Source organism: Siphateles boraxobius, unplaced genomic scaffold (assembly GCF_051911475.1).
Source record: "Siphateles boraxobius isolate OS27281-9 unplaced genomic scaffold, OSU_SipBor_1 8, whole genome shotgun sequence".
Lineage (NCBI taxonomy): Eukaryota > Metazoa > Chordata > Actinopteri > Cypriniformes > Leuciscidae > Siphateles > Siphateles boraxobius.
In genome coordinates this window covers 23,406,574-23,422,156 of record NW_027509208.1, presented here as the reverse complement: position 1 = coordinate 23,422,156, position 15,583 = coordinate 23,406,574, and the positions used below count along the sequence as shown (strand labels likewise).

Here is a 15,583-nt window from a genome sequence, read left to right as displayed (position 1 = left end):
TGTTCATTCCTGCTACTGGAAGGTACAAATGAATGAAAATAAGGAAACAAATTGGTCGAGAGTGGTGCAATGTAACTAAAACGTGGAAACAAATTAAGTTGTGTGGTGGAATTTTTCTTCCATCCACCCATCCTCTTTTCTGTTTTTTAAATTTTTTATGTTTCAATGCTTGAAAAATCATACATTATCTTCTTCTCTTTGAAACATCTACAGCTTATTTTATAATTCATGATAAACATGCAGCATCGTCTTGTATCTTATCTTAAGCAAGATCATGTTTCTCCAGATGGTTGCTTTCCATTTTTAACTTTACTTCCTGTCTGCCTTTTTATTCTTCGTTTCCTATCCATGTTCCAGGAGGTATACGTGGGTAAAGAGACAGTCTGTACAGTGGATGGCCTTCATTTCAACAGTTCGTACAACGCTCGAGTCAAAGCGTACAACACTGCTGGAGTGGGAGCGTACAGCAAGGTTGTTGTTCTGAAGACGTCTGATGGTGGGTGTTTTAGTCGTCTACTTCACACATCTTCTTTAATTCACCTTTAATAGTGTCTTTGAAAGTTCTTAAAACTTCTTTTCTATTTATGAAACATAGATAAAAATGCACACACACATTATATATTCCGTTTCCTAGTGGATCCCTGCTGTGGATGCTTCTCTTTAATGAGTATCTTAGGGAAACTCCTTTCATCACTCTTTAGCTACTCTACAGAGATCAAACATCTAAATGTAGACATAGAGACTTTAACTTTAACTTCTGGTACATAGGGACTCCAACTGGTTTTTGAGTTCGTTTTGGTCTTTGAATTAACTTGACTGTGCAGTGTTTCAAAAAGTGCTGATATTTCTATCAACGGCACTGGGACTATTCACTGTTTGTATCAGTCCACTTCTCCAGGTTACAATGTTGAACCAGTAGAGTGACTGTCTTTATGAGGGAGTGAGTGAATCATTCACGCAATTGATTTGTTCAAAAAGACTATCATAATTAGTTGTACATATTTTAATCAGCCCAAGATCATTAGAATTCAGACAAAACCCCAGTTATAGTAATTTTAGCAGGACCTGGATGTGAACATGAGTAGGTGTTTGCATGTCTACATAAACCAATGGTCCCAGAGGAGATGTTTAATTAACACAGAAAATGCTAGGATTTGATGCTAGATTTGCCTTACAGGCACTCGGCTGCCGAAACACATCTAAGAGAACTTGCCAGCTTTAATATTTCATCCCTTTAACTATTTTAATAATTCATGTGTCAATGAAGGAGTGAATATGTGTAGATACTGTAGATGTGTGTATGATCAGCAAATTATGATGACTATACTCAAACTCTTTTAAATCCTGCTAAAGGTGCTGAAAGCATTTTTCTTTTTTCACACAATATCAATATCACACATAAAATAACTGTACTAAAAAATACTGGGCTCTGTAGACAGCAAAAAGGGGACCAGTCAAAGCCAGTCTTTTACAGTTGGATCACAAATTTGGTTCTATTACCTACACTTTATACAGTCTCAGAAACATCATTAATTATTGTCATACAGTAACGGTATATCAATTGCCAGTCGACCACTGTGAGATGCTTATTTGATTGGTTAACCTCTTCTTATCGGCGAAATATGCACTTTTTGAACCACACTGAATTACTTTGTCTATTATATTTTGGTTTAATCTTTCCTCTGCAGTGGCATGGTTCACCTTTGACCCTTCGTCAGCTCACAGAGATATTGTCCTGTCCAACGAACACCAGACTGTGACATGTAACAGTTACGATGATCGCGTGGTGCTCGGGACAGCTGCCTTCTCCAAGGGTGTGCATTACTGGGAACTTAGTGTGGATCGCTATGACAACCACCCCGACCCCGCATTTGGTGTGGCACGGATTAATACGATGAAGGACATGATGCTAGGGAAGGACGATAAGGCTTGGGCTATGTATGTGGACAACAATCGCTCCTGGTTCATGCACAACAACTCCCACACCAACAGGTGCGGTCCTTAATTTGCTAGTTTTGTGATTTTCATGGTTGCGTGTTGAAAACTTGTACCTCCAAATGTCATGCATTCTAGTATTTGGAAACATAACATTGAAGTAGTATAAACAACACAAAAGAAATATTGTGTGAACGATAAACACAAATAACTACATCTGAATTCAAAATGATGAAAAATATTATTTTCCGTCACTTATTTATTAAAGGTCAAGGTTTATTAAAGGGATCCTATTATGCATTTTTACATTTTCAACTTTCTGTAGTGGGTAAAGATACTCCAAAGAGAGTTATTCTCTATATCAGTGTCACTGTTTCTGTACTCCCTGAAACGCATCCATTGTAGTCTTGAGTTTTCTTCCAGGAACGAACACGTCATTATTCTTCATTTAAATAAGGCATATGCAACAAAAGTGGCGAGGCCTGGGGTGCATTTCCCGAAAGCATTGTTAGCCAACTGTGGTCGCAAGTTCCATCGTTATCAGCATAGTTCAACGAGTCTGTGTTTCCCGAAACCAAAGTTCCAACGAACATTTGCAAACAGCATCGCTAAGTTGTGTGGTTGGAACGACAGCTCTCGACCTGTGGTTAGAATCATAGTTTCTTGTTTGCATGACATACGGACACAATAAATCCTTGTCTTGAGCCAAATAAGCAAGCTGACATTCAGTACAATCTCAAGTACAATCTCAGTACAATGTCTTTTATTTAGAATACATACAAATGTCATTTACTTACAAACTTTTAGTTTGTCAAGATTTTTAAAGCACCATTTTTGAAGAGTCTGCATGTGCGTACGTGCTCTAGTACGCAAGAAAACGAGCCTATGATTGAATCTGGAGATAAAGCAAAATAACTGAGAAAAATGAGAAATAGTCCTCAGATGCCATGTCCATAATTTATAGCAAAACATCTAGCATTATTTCAATATCAAACAGATTCATTAAAATAAGTTATTACTCCACCCCATGTGTGACATCATTAACCAACGTGGTTGAATGACCACTTTGCGACAATATGGTTTCGGGAAACAGTCGTGACTATCTAGTTGATTTCTTCAACGATACATCACTCCATAGTAGTAAAGCAGCAAGTCACATCGTTGTACGGGAAAAGCACCCCTGGGTGACTTGCGTTAGTAGTGTGTTGAAACTTGCGGTTATGGTAAAGGGCGTAACATTTCCGAAACATGCTTGAAGTGGTTGACCAATCTCAACACACTGATCCACTCGACCATTCAGAGCATGTTGTGCTTTTCAGAAGTAGGGGCTTCATAGAGATGGGAACTAAACAGAGAGTTACTGACAGACTGGGAAAAGAGGAGCTGCAACAATGTAAAGTATGTGAAAAATAATGTTTCCAAGCTTAAAAACCTATTCTAGTAGACCCCAAAAACAAAATCAAGACTTTGAAAAAGGGCATAATATGGCCTCAACACCATTCGCTAAAGACTTGCTTTTTCACTCACTGATTTCTATATATAGGTTGCAGATATATTATATAATAATTCATTGTTTCCACTATGTTTCATTTCAACAAGTCTCTTCAAATGCCACATCTAGCAACTCACACTAGTTCACACTAAGCAATTCACATCTTGTGGAACATTATAACCATTGTTTCAGTATAAGGGTTTAACCAGAACATAAAGCTTAATTGACACATGTGGTGCATGTGGTGCACATAAACGTGGTGTATGTCACACCCTCAGGTGAGTATCAAGCACAGACTGACTATATCACTTGAATACTAATGCAACCATTTAAAATTCTGTGTCTGTTTCTGGATACTGAGGTGACTGAGAGGACACGCTTATAGTAATGCTAACGTTAAACTTAATCCCTGAAATCTGTGCCTTTTGGCTGCTAACCCACTTAATGTAGCCTGAAGCCAAACTTGTTCTACTTCTTTGTAAGTCTTGGATCCATGCATCTCCTTTCATATTATCCATTTTTAATCATATTTTATATATTCCCCTATGCACATTTTTCTTTTATTCTTTTGTCCCTCCATCACCCAGGGACTCTAAGGTAAAGCATTCAAGTGAAAGTAGTTTATAGTCCCTCCAGTACAACTAGTTGTAGTTCTCTTATCAGCTCTGTGATGGTTGTTAGATGAGAGAATGTTCCAGAAACACAGTGTTCCTGTTTGTAATAATATAAATTTTTGGTGATCCGCACTAAATACAAGTGGAAGCCGAGATGAAAATCAGATCACTGGCGCTGTTTCCCCCCGGAATTAAGATGCATTTTCGAGAATCCGATCACAAGTGGTCAGGCGAGAATATTACCTTTTCCACCTGGTATTAACATGCGTTTCAAATGCATCTCTTGTGACCGATTGTGTTCGGATTTCATTGAGACATTCCCCTTTTGTTTGGCAACACTTTACATCACTTTCACAGCACACATTATTAAATGAAACCCGTATGAAGGCCCATTCACAGCAAGGATGACAGCTATAGAGTGGTGCAGGTATGACATCACTTTGTAGGCCAAAAGTTAGAAGTGAGTTAGCATTTTACCACTTCCATTGTCCCGAAGTCAATGGTTAAATAACTGAAATAAGGTCTGTGTTAAACACAAGCTCAAGACACTTCCACGCTTTATTCTACGACATAAAATACATCAGTATTACCCCACTTGTGATTTTTTTAAAGCTGTTATATCTTGAAAAAAGAGGTTACAAGTAAACTCAGTCCGCTTTTACAGCATCGTTATATTTATAATTGTGCTCTTATAAACTATTCTAACTCAAACGTTCTGGGAAAATTTTTTTAGATAAAAACTGAAATTGTCGGAAGCTTAGTGATAGTTACGTTGAATTTGTGGAACCGTGGTGTAGTTCATTTATAGCCAACCTTTAGCTTTTACACTAATATAGTTATTGTTATTTTTATAGTTATCGATTCACAACCAAGCGAGAAATGAAGGTAATGAAAGGGATAAGGAGGGCAGATGCAAATTCTGACCATAATCTATCTATTTCTTTTTCTTACAATGCGTCCCACATTAAACACATTATTGATATTCGGGATGTATTCAGGACAGATAGCGTTTCTAATAAAAATTAGTTTTTGACTACCTCCTTATGTGGTTTCAGTAATCTGATCACAAAATGTTTAGAGCCTGTTTCCACCTATATTTAGTGCTGACCACTTGTAATTGGACCACAAAAAACAGAACTTAATACAAGGTGGAATCAGGTCCACTGAAACCTCATACATTGGGTGTTAAAAATGCATGTGACCACATCGCATTTGTAGTGTAAACGCTCAACCGTCTCGGACTGCAGTGAAGCACCGCCAACTCATCTAACACACAAACGTTATTATGGGATGTGTTTTGAGGGAGCAAACCAAAGCAGGTGATTCAAACTTCTCTGCGTTATAACCAGAATACACAGATTACCGTCATTATCATTGCTTCCCTCCTTATCCTTTTTATTTACTTAATATTCTGCTCACTTGTTAGACGCTTAACATGGGTTCTTTCATTCAGGAGTGTTTGTGTTCCACACTTGCCGCTCAAAAGAAATTATGCAGTTTATGACGAAATAAGAGGGTAGTTTCTTGAACTCCGAACACAAGACAGCACAGGAGATGCATTTGAAATCCATGTTAGACAAATTCTGTCATTTACTCTCCATTATGTTTCAAACCCTTAAGTTCTCCATTCATCTTCGAAACACAAATTAAGATATTTCTAATATTCTCTCATCATTTTTGTACATCCAACATTTTGTACATCCACACAACCAAAAATGTTGAGCTTCAAAAAGGTAATAATGACATCGTAAATATGAAATGAACAGTTCAATCCAAGCTATCAAAAAGGTCACTTCATATGATGAACAGATTTAATTTAGACTTTTATTCACATATATAAACGTTGATCAATGCACATCAAAATGGTGAAAAGAAGCTCAACCGTGCCTGCTTGTCATGTGAGAACAAACCTCATTGGTTCTTGCACATTGGTTCTAGCTTCCGTTCACCATATTTGATGTATGAAATCTTCATTAGTGTTCTAAAGATGAACAAATGTCTTATGGATTTGGAAGAGCATGAGGGCAAGTAAATTATTATAACACCCTATACCCAACCCTGTAACACCAGATGGAACCATGGCCAATGTTTAGAAATACATGATATGTAAAAAATCTTTTTAAAACTTTTAAAACTTTTGAACTACTGGTTTCACCACTCATCAGTCATCCTGCAATATTAAATTAGCTCTGCTGTGATTCGAAAGTTAGATTCAGACTGGAGTGGAGCCACAGCAGTTTCCCCACCCTGGGTTTATGTGCTCTGCTCCAGCTCCACTACAAATTTTTCTTTTACCTGCATTCTTTGCCTTTTATGGAAGCTTGTTTCCGCCACTAAATAAATAAATAATAATAATAATTGCTACTTTTTATCTCACAATTCTGACTTTTTTTCTCACAATTGCGAGTTTACATCTCGCAATTGTCACTTTATTTCTCAGAATTGCGAGATATAAAGTCGCAATTGCGAGATATAAAGTGGCAATTGCGTGTTATAAAGACAGAATTGCGTGTTATAAAGTCAGAATTGCGAGATATAAAGTCGCAATTGCGTGTTATAAAGTCAGAATTGCGTGATATAAAGTCGCAATTGCGTGTTATAAAGTCAGAATTGCGAGATATAAAGTCGCAATTGCGTGTTATAAAGTCAGAATTACGTGATATAAAGTCGCAATTGCGTGATATAAAGTCAGAATTGTGAGATATAAAGTCAGAATTGTGAGATATAAAGTCAGAATTGCGTGATATAAAGTCGCAATTGCGTGTTATGAAGTCAGAATTGTGAGATATAAACTCGCAATTGCGTGTTATAAAGTCCAATTCTATGGGGGAAAAAAGACGTACTTTTTTCCTCTCAGAATAGTTTATATCTCGCAATTTTGACTTTATAACACGCAATTGCGACTCTATATCTCACAATTCTGACTTTATATCACGCAATTGCGACTTTATATCTCGCAATTCTGACTTTATAACACGCAATTGCGACTTTATATCTCGCAATTCTGACTTTATATCACGCAATTCTGACTTTATATCTCATAATTCTGACTTTATATCTCATAATTCTGACTTTATATCTCGCAATCCTGAGAAATAAAGTGAGAATTGCGAGATGTAAACTCGCAATTGTGAGAAAAAAAGTCAGAATTGTGAGATAAAAAGTCGCAATTATTATTATTATTTATTTATTTAGTGGCGGAAACAAGCTTCCATAGCCTTTTGATCTTGGATCAAAAGAAAACTCAAAGGCTCTGTCTTTTTCAAAATCCTGCTCCTTGTTCTTAGCAAAATTACACAATGCTGCTGCTCCCCACTTTGTATCGCACACATACTCTGGTTCAGAACAACACAAATGATGCCAACAGTGAAACATTCCAGTGCTGTTCTACTTAACATCAGAACTGCAATCAGATTAGAAGTTGCATAATATTGTATAGAACAAAAGTAAGTTGTTGAAATAAAGTGGAAACTAGATCACATGCAATTAGTATCATACCAGTGTTGGTGTAAATATTTTAAGATATTTTTATTCTCTATGATACAGTTGTTCTCTTTGTTTAGATTTGAATACTTTTGCGATTTATTGTGTCACTGATTAACTTCTTTTGTCTCCTTCCTCTTCTGCCTGATTCTTGCAGGGCTGAAGGTGGCATCTCAAAGGGTTCGACTGTGGGAATCCTGTTAGACCTTACAAAACATACACTGACCTTCTTCATCAATAAACAGCAGCACGGACCAATGGCTTTCGAGAACCTGGAGGGTGTGTTCATGCCCGCCGTTAGCCTCAACCGCAACGTCCAGGTGAGCAGCAGATCCACACTGACCTTTAACCTTTAACCAACTCAGTGATTGGTAGCATTGGAAATCGAGAACTATTTCTTATTCTTCATCATTCTCATGCCGTGTAGGTTTCTTGACCAAACTCTGGATTCTTTTGTTTTGTTTTGTTGTAATAAAAGGTATTTTAAGGGTGTTTTCACACTTGGGATGTTTGGTTTGATCAAAACGAACCCTGGTGCGATTGCTCTGTTAGTGCGGTTCACTTGAATAAGTGTGAACACCATCTGAACCCTGGTGAGCACCAAACAAGCAGACTTGGATGCTGAAAAGATGGAAAAGATGAAAACGCATCACGGACCAAAGACATGTGAACAAACCAAAAACAGGACATGAGGGGCTTTCGCACCGGAGGAACCTTTTCATAGTTCCTAGAACTATTGGCAGAAGTTCCCAGATTTAGGAACTAGGAACGATTTTAGTTTTAGGAACTCATTTAGCTCCTACTTCAGAGTAGGGTCAAACCCAGCACTATAGGAACTATCCTTGACATTAGTGTACGCTGATTGGCCGAACCCACACGAAACACCAGCATCCGCCATCTGTGTAAACACACAGATTACACAGATTATAGCCTATATATTTACTACAGAAACAAACACTATGAACCTGGAAAACAGTGATAGATGGGCCTCTTAACCTTTACTCTGAGGAGAAAATCCAACACAACTTTGAGGGGACGAAGCGAAACATAATTATGTATTTCGGCTCAGCTAGCAACACTGGACATCAACTACATGGCAAACGCTAACACTTTTTCAGACTGTCTACAGACAGTAAACTAATGAGCACGGAGAATGTGAGCAGTGTTTGTTTGCTCAGGCGTTCTCAGCGCCGTCAAAATAAAAGTCACAACAACAAGCGTGTCTTATGTAACTTCAGAGTTCCTACTTGCTGTGTGAATACAACCAGGAAAATGTTCCTAGGAGAACCATTAGTTCTCGGTAAACCACCCTGGTGGCAAGTTCCTATAACTAAGTTCCCAGAACTACCTGGTGTGACAGCCCCTATGATTCCTGCTGCTTTTTGACTCTTTTACACATTTTATAAGCTCTTCAGTAGTTCTCAGCTGGTCAAAATAAAATTATAAGTTACTACGCACATACAATGAGTGCATTAGCGCAGCACACAGCATTGTTTTGGATGTTCGGTAAGTTCCGTTGCGAAATATGCGTAATAAAAGCCAACCAATCAGGTTGTGAACATATCCCTATGCTACCCCTATCTCATATCCCTACCTAGGTTCAGTGTTAAAATGGCAATGCCCACGTGAACGCTAAGCGGACCAGAACTAAATATATATATATATATTTCTTTTCTTTTTTTGGTGTGGACTAAACGAACCAAGTAAGCCAAACTGCAAGTGTAAACACACCCTAAATCCTTCCTCAAAAGTACTAAGAATTGTTAATGGATTGTTAATGGATGGAACTAGAATATTTTAAGGTGAATCATAAATCAGAATCATTCCTCATGATTCCCATCCCTTGTGATCAGCATTAATGATTGAAATGTGTATTTTTCACAGGTGACTCTGATCACAGGTCTGGAAGTCCCAAAGAGCATCATGTGATCATCATTGACCAATGAGAACGAGCCAGATCTTTTTTATCAAACGAATCAGTGCTCTCCTACTGCACTAACATATACAAGCTGATAAAACTTTGAGGGGAAAAATTATGTTTTTGAATATTTGAGCTTAGTTAATATTTGTTTTCCCTTATGGTCATCTGGGTGATTTGCATTTCAGTGTTTACAAATCATTCCCATGTTTACAGAAAAACAAACCACTGGATATCCCCATGGGGGCCGAAGCTGGAGTCGGACCCCAAAGCACTTTGAAGTAGAGTTCAGTCTTTTTTTCATACCTCCAATGAAAATTTAGCACAGTTCCAAAAATGTAATGTGATTAAAAAAATAAAATCGTATTAACGTATCATTTGATATATTAGCAAGCAACTAAGTAAAGCAACCGATAGTAATCAAACAACTGCGAGACTAAAAAGTGAATTTTAAATCATTTCAGGTTAATTTCACATGCTACACGAATCTCAGGTTTACTCACCTTTAATCTGCTGTGTTAACACAGCACAGACTTCAAGGGCCTCAACAAATTCATCACTCAGACCGTAAATCTGGGTTGCTAGGATTGAAAAAGTCCCAGTCAAGCCAAAGGCCCTGCGTCAGAGAGTGACGAGAGTGAGTTTACAATCTCTTTATTTCAACAAATTCCAATCCTTATATGTGATGCAGATCTTTCTTGTATAATAAGAAATAGATAGTCATATGGAGTGATTTGGGTGGTTGTTAGGGCGTTGCTATGCAGTTGCTCTGTGTTCTGAATGGCTTGAACCGGGTTGTTTTAAATTTTCTAATGTGTTCTGTGTAGTTGCTTGGAGGTTACTTACAGTTTTCACCTCATGGACTACAAAATAGCACACCTGCTAAATTAGCTGCATAACTTGAGGTATCATTCATGATCATAGCACAAATGTGGGATGAATTACATGCTGGTGTTATACTTATCGTATGCACACACATACATACAGACACGAGTTCTGGTTTACAGAAAGGAAATAATACCTGCCATTAGAGATGGATTGTACCCTCACCACCAAGTAGATTTGGTCATGGTGTTTCATATGAGCCACAGTTGTGAATATTTAGCCAGAATCTCAACTCTCCTTACACTGTGACAGTCGTGACACTGTTTCTCCTATCCCAGCATAATATGCTGAGGCAACTGTAAGTAAGCCATTTTGATTTTAGCCTAGTCAAGTCAAGTCAAGTCACATTTATTTATATAGCGCTTTTTACAATACAGATTGTTTCAAAGCGGCTTTACTGAGATAACAGGAAAATAATGCAAACAAGTTTGTTTCCAGAAGAAAATAGCATCACAGTCCAGCTTAAGTTCAGTGATGTTTTACATTTTTGTTTTAAAGTTAATTTAATTAATTTATATATATATTTAGCCGCTCTGGAGTAAACCGTGATGTCATAGTCCAGCTCAGTTCAGTTCTTGTATAATAGTGTCAATGCAGGCAGATCAAACTTATAATATTGCTTAGGTTGATTCAGAGAAAAGTGTAAACATTGTGCCTCTGTGGGGCTTTCAAAACATTGCTTGGGGTTCTTTTGATCTAGCCCTAGCAACAACGACTCAACCAATGGGGATAGTTAGGGGCAGGGCTATGGTATTTCCGACCAACAAGAGAAGAGTGCTCGAGAAACCCTTTTGAAAACAGTCACTATTTTTGTAAATGGAGAGGTGCAGGTATGAAGTCACTTTGTAGGCCAACCAGCAGTTTGCATCACACTGATTCCCTTGACAAAAGCGCAATAGGATTTTACCATAGGCTTTTGGATTATCGCTAAAAACAAGCTCTGTGATCAAGAAAAGTTTATACTTGCTCGTTTTGTCCATCAAGATTATTATCACAAATGAACTCAACTTTTATGAATTTTGAAGACTAAATGCAGATGTGATGACGTTTAATCTCCTTGACAGCCTCTGTTGTCACTGTTAGCAACCGCCTTTTTCAAGACATGTAACTGCTTCAAAAAATCACGAGTGGGGTAATACTGATGTATTTTATGTCGTAGAATAAACATGAAAGTGTCTTGAGCTTGTGTTCAACACAGACCTTAGTAAGCCATTTAACCGAAGCCCCATTCAAAACCCATTCGACTTCGAGACGATGGAACCGGAAGTGCTAAAATGCTAACTAATTTCTGTGTTTTGGCCTACAAAGTGATATCATATATCATACCTGCACCACTCTATTATTTTAGTGACACTAGTAGTCACATGGAAATTACACACTTTGAGATTAAATATATGACAGATTCATGTTCACACACCTCAGTAACAAGTAAATGAGCATCACATGGTTCAATTTATCAGCATAATTTCCACTCTGCGCCCTTTAACGGTTTCTGTGCTTTTTTTTAGACAATGCCAGAATAGCAAGTCATACCATGTAGTCGAGAGTGATGATTGCATTTGCATGTTGTATAGGCTGTAAATATGGTCAAAGCAGTGAAGCGCGCATGAGTTACGTATTCATTATATTGAATTTGTGTTGCACAGTGATGACACTGATAAAACAGGAATACAGTAGATGCAGAGTTGCAGTCTGCCCCCTAGTGTTTGTTGTGTAATTAATTTCTGATAATGTAGCCTCGAGTTAAACCTTCAAGAAGCCACTTACCTACATACAATTCTCATACATCTGGTGCATGTCACAATAAACTCTATGAAGAGCCACATATGGACCTCACAATAGGAGATACAAGCCTATGTTCAGCTTATACCTCTGTTCATATTATAATGGTTTCAGGGAGAAATGAGAGATAAATGGAAAGATAGCCTATTATATTTATGTTTATTATCCTGTCCAGATATTATTTTACCAGTTTATGGGAGCAGACAATGACCCAATGGTGATGTAAAGCATGGGATGTTGTTGATATTTATAACACATTTCTATAAAGTATAATTAATGTAAATAGCTTGTTCCGATGCTTTTATCAGGGGTGAGTATTTTGCTGTCAGGAGTACCAAAATAAAAATAGGCAGTTCTTGGTGCTTAAAAAAAAAAGAGAGAAGTAAAATGTGAAAAGATACGCTTAAAGGAATGTTCCGGGTTCAGTCAAGGCCATCGTCTGGTTATGTTGTCCCATGTCTGGGAATGTTTTCCCGGGTCATTTGCATCTTTACAGTACTAAGTGTATGTCAGTTTAATACAAGTTAAGCTTTATCAACATTTAAAGTATGGTGTTTTACCAATAAAAAAAATAAAAAAATAAAAAACAGAAGTTATAGTAATGCACCTTTAAAGGAAGCTCAAGGCCAGTCAATATATTAAAATACACAGTCTATAGTCACAAGACTGAAATATTAAGCATATAGACCTGAGTAGTAAGTTGAGTCCGAGTCAAAACTGAATCCAAATTAGTCCATGAAAATATGCTTTTGGCCTCGGACTCCATTGACCTCCATTATGGAGTAATTGGCAAGTTTAAATTATTATCAGTTGTAATTGCCATATATGTGCCATATGCATCTTGCTCAGTCACGTTACGTTTCGCCTCATCCACCAGCGAGGCAAAGAGCTAAACCTCGAACATTCCTTTACATCCAATTTATACTGATTGTGTGGGAGACTCCTTCCAAAAACTGCTGTCTGTCCAAGAGAATCTATCTTGCTGAATTATCTTTTTTTACAGTGTAATTTAAAATTTTACAATTTCTTTGTATTAAAGTATATTTAAAAGTTTATGTCAATATAGATAATAGAAACACTGGCCACGTACTGAATATGAAAGAAAGCGCACTCCTGAAAGTTTGCTGAGACAGGAATGACCCTGACATGAGAGCTTGAGTGCACACTGTATATGTATGATAATAAAGCAACTGTACAGTAATGGAGAATTAATATGTAAAGTGAAATACTGTATGACTATGACCCTAAGAATCCTGGGAGGAGGGGTGTGTACTATTAGGATGGTTGAAAAATTCAGTTAGACAAGAGTTACTTTGTGAATTATGTTTACTTATTTAACCAATATCCCTATTGACCTGAAATATCCAGTTCTCAGACAGGAATAGTGTCCCCTACTTTTCCCAATTTGAATATTCATTAGGCTGAGAAAGTTAACCTTGTGCTGTGCCTCATTCACACAAATCTGCCAAAATTAGTGACGTTTCTTGGGAATGTGGTGTGCTTTCACCCAGGAACCAACATACTACATCCTCATATCCGGGTGTTTCTTCACCAATGGCGACTTTTTGCCTGGTAAACTTTTAGAAAATAAACTCTCATAAATTGTCCCAATTAACAATGTCCAACAGTGCATCTTGCTAAAGTTTGTTAACTAGCTACCATTTTATGTATCCTAAATACACACAGTTAATTGAAGATAATATTTTCCTACTTTTTTTTGCATTATTGCTCCAAAAATGCACAATAACAATCTCTTTCTTGAAAAAATAAATCATTATTTTATGTCATTTTTAATATTATTATAATTCTTCTTTTTATAATTAAAAATAAAGATTGAAAGTCTGCGTCTGTGACAAAGGTAAAACAATACAATCTATGTAGCCTATGGCATTTTAAAAGTATGGATATGGTTTTAATTTGAACTAACAAAAAAAAGTGGCCAACATAAAAGCGGCCAAAGTTGAAGAAACACCCATCAACAGAAAGCACAGATAAATTCCATTACATTTTTCCAAAATAGAGGAATCCCGTCTCTTTATGATTCTTTTGAAAATGCACAAAATGAAATAGTCTTGGGGTTTTTGTTATACAGGCGAATGCTTAATATGATGAGTGTGACCATCATCAGAATGTCCTGTAGTCCCATGAATTATCATTATCACTGTATCAAGCGTTTAAGGATTTATTTTTATATATACAGCATATTGCTTGTGTGGATGTACATTAGTCAGGTGTTTGGCCCTCAGCTTATCTCATTGTGAAGAGTTTGAAAAGGAAAGACAAGCTGTTTCTCGAATGCATCTTTCCATTGATCCTCAGACACAGGCCTCACACATGAACACAGCCCTGGTGTTGTGTGACATCTTCAGCATCATCATCCTCGACGAAAACTAGCGTGTGTGTGAGTGAGTCTTCGCTGCTCTTCTTCTCTATGTGATCTTGAGCTCTCGTTTCCTCTTACTAATGTGAAATTTTGTACGTCTTTGTGGTTTATATATCAAATACATTGTATATGACATTCTTTTCTTACTACTTAGTGTGGAAGAAAAACAGCGTCTTTTCCTTTTAATAAACAATAAAACTGATTACAGATCCACGTGTGTTTATTCAGAGATTCTCTCATTTGGGATTTTGTTTCTTTTTGACTTAAAATTGTCTTATGGCCGGTCGTGTTTATGCTACACAGATGGGTTAAACTTCAAAAATCAGTGTTTCAGCATTCTTTATATTTAATAAAACTACACTTTTACACTTCCCTATGCTGTTGAGGGTGATTGCGAAGGCGTTTTTTAAAAAAAATTGCCAGCCGCCTGCATTTTTGATGGCCCCCTTAATATTTTATTGTATCTAAACATGCAAAATATCAAAAGAAAGAACATACCCTCTGCTTTTAAACAAAAACCTGTTTTATTCTAGCTTCATGCATTATTTTTTATCAACACTTGAATGAGGTCAAGTTTCATAAAAAAAGCAACATTTTGAGCAAAACACATTTTTGTCGAGGACTACACCTGGATCAGATTCAGAAAGATGGTCAAAACACAGATGAGTAACTTAGATCAAATCCATCAACACCCTCAAAGCTTCACAGTCCTATAGCCAGTGGCGCCTCCAGAAATTTTTCATAGGGGTGGCCAGATGGGGCCACTTAAAATCTTGGGGTGGCACACCAAAATTATAAACCATAATTTCAGAATTTTATTCTACTGTTGTAGTAAACCGGCCTGTAGAAAACGATCAGAAAGTCTTAAGGAAACTCCTACTGATATACTTTGGTTTATTGTGTTATATTTAATGTTACTAATGATATTAGTAGGGCCCTACTAATATATATTATATTATATATAATGATATATATTATATAGATATGATATATATAAGGGCCCTCGCCCCGCGGCAAATTTCGAGATACTTACATAATTGTGATGAATTTAATCCTTTTTAAGTTATTATTTTGCAGTGTAAGATTACAGT

At 37.0% G+C, this 15,583-nt stretch overlaps 1 protein-coding gene across 3 annotated transcripts in view; it reads left to right on the top strand.

Moving 5' to 3' along the window:
• The window catches only part of trim67 (tripartite motif containing 67), a 65,525-nt gene extending 53,070 nt beyond the window's left edge, over positions 1–12,455 (top strand). For 2 of the 3 annotated variants that reach the window (XM_077220445.1, XM_077220444.1), the window contains 4 exons: positions 358–496; positions 1,689–1,992; positions 7,682–7,844; positions 9,409–12,455. In XM_077220445.1, coding sequence (XP_077076560.1) covers positions 358–496; positions 1,689–1,992; positions 7,682–7,844; positions 9,409–9,453 — 651 coding nt within the window. In that variant the 3' untranslated portion in view covers positions 9,454–12,455. The remainder of the gene's footprint in view (positions 1–357; positions 497–1,688; positions 1,993–7,681; positions 7,845–9,408) is intronic. The other variant, XR_013199964.1, reaches the window with a different exon arrangement.
• Positions 12,456–15,583: the final 3,128 nt, after the last annotated feature.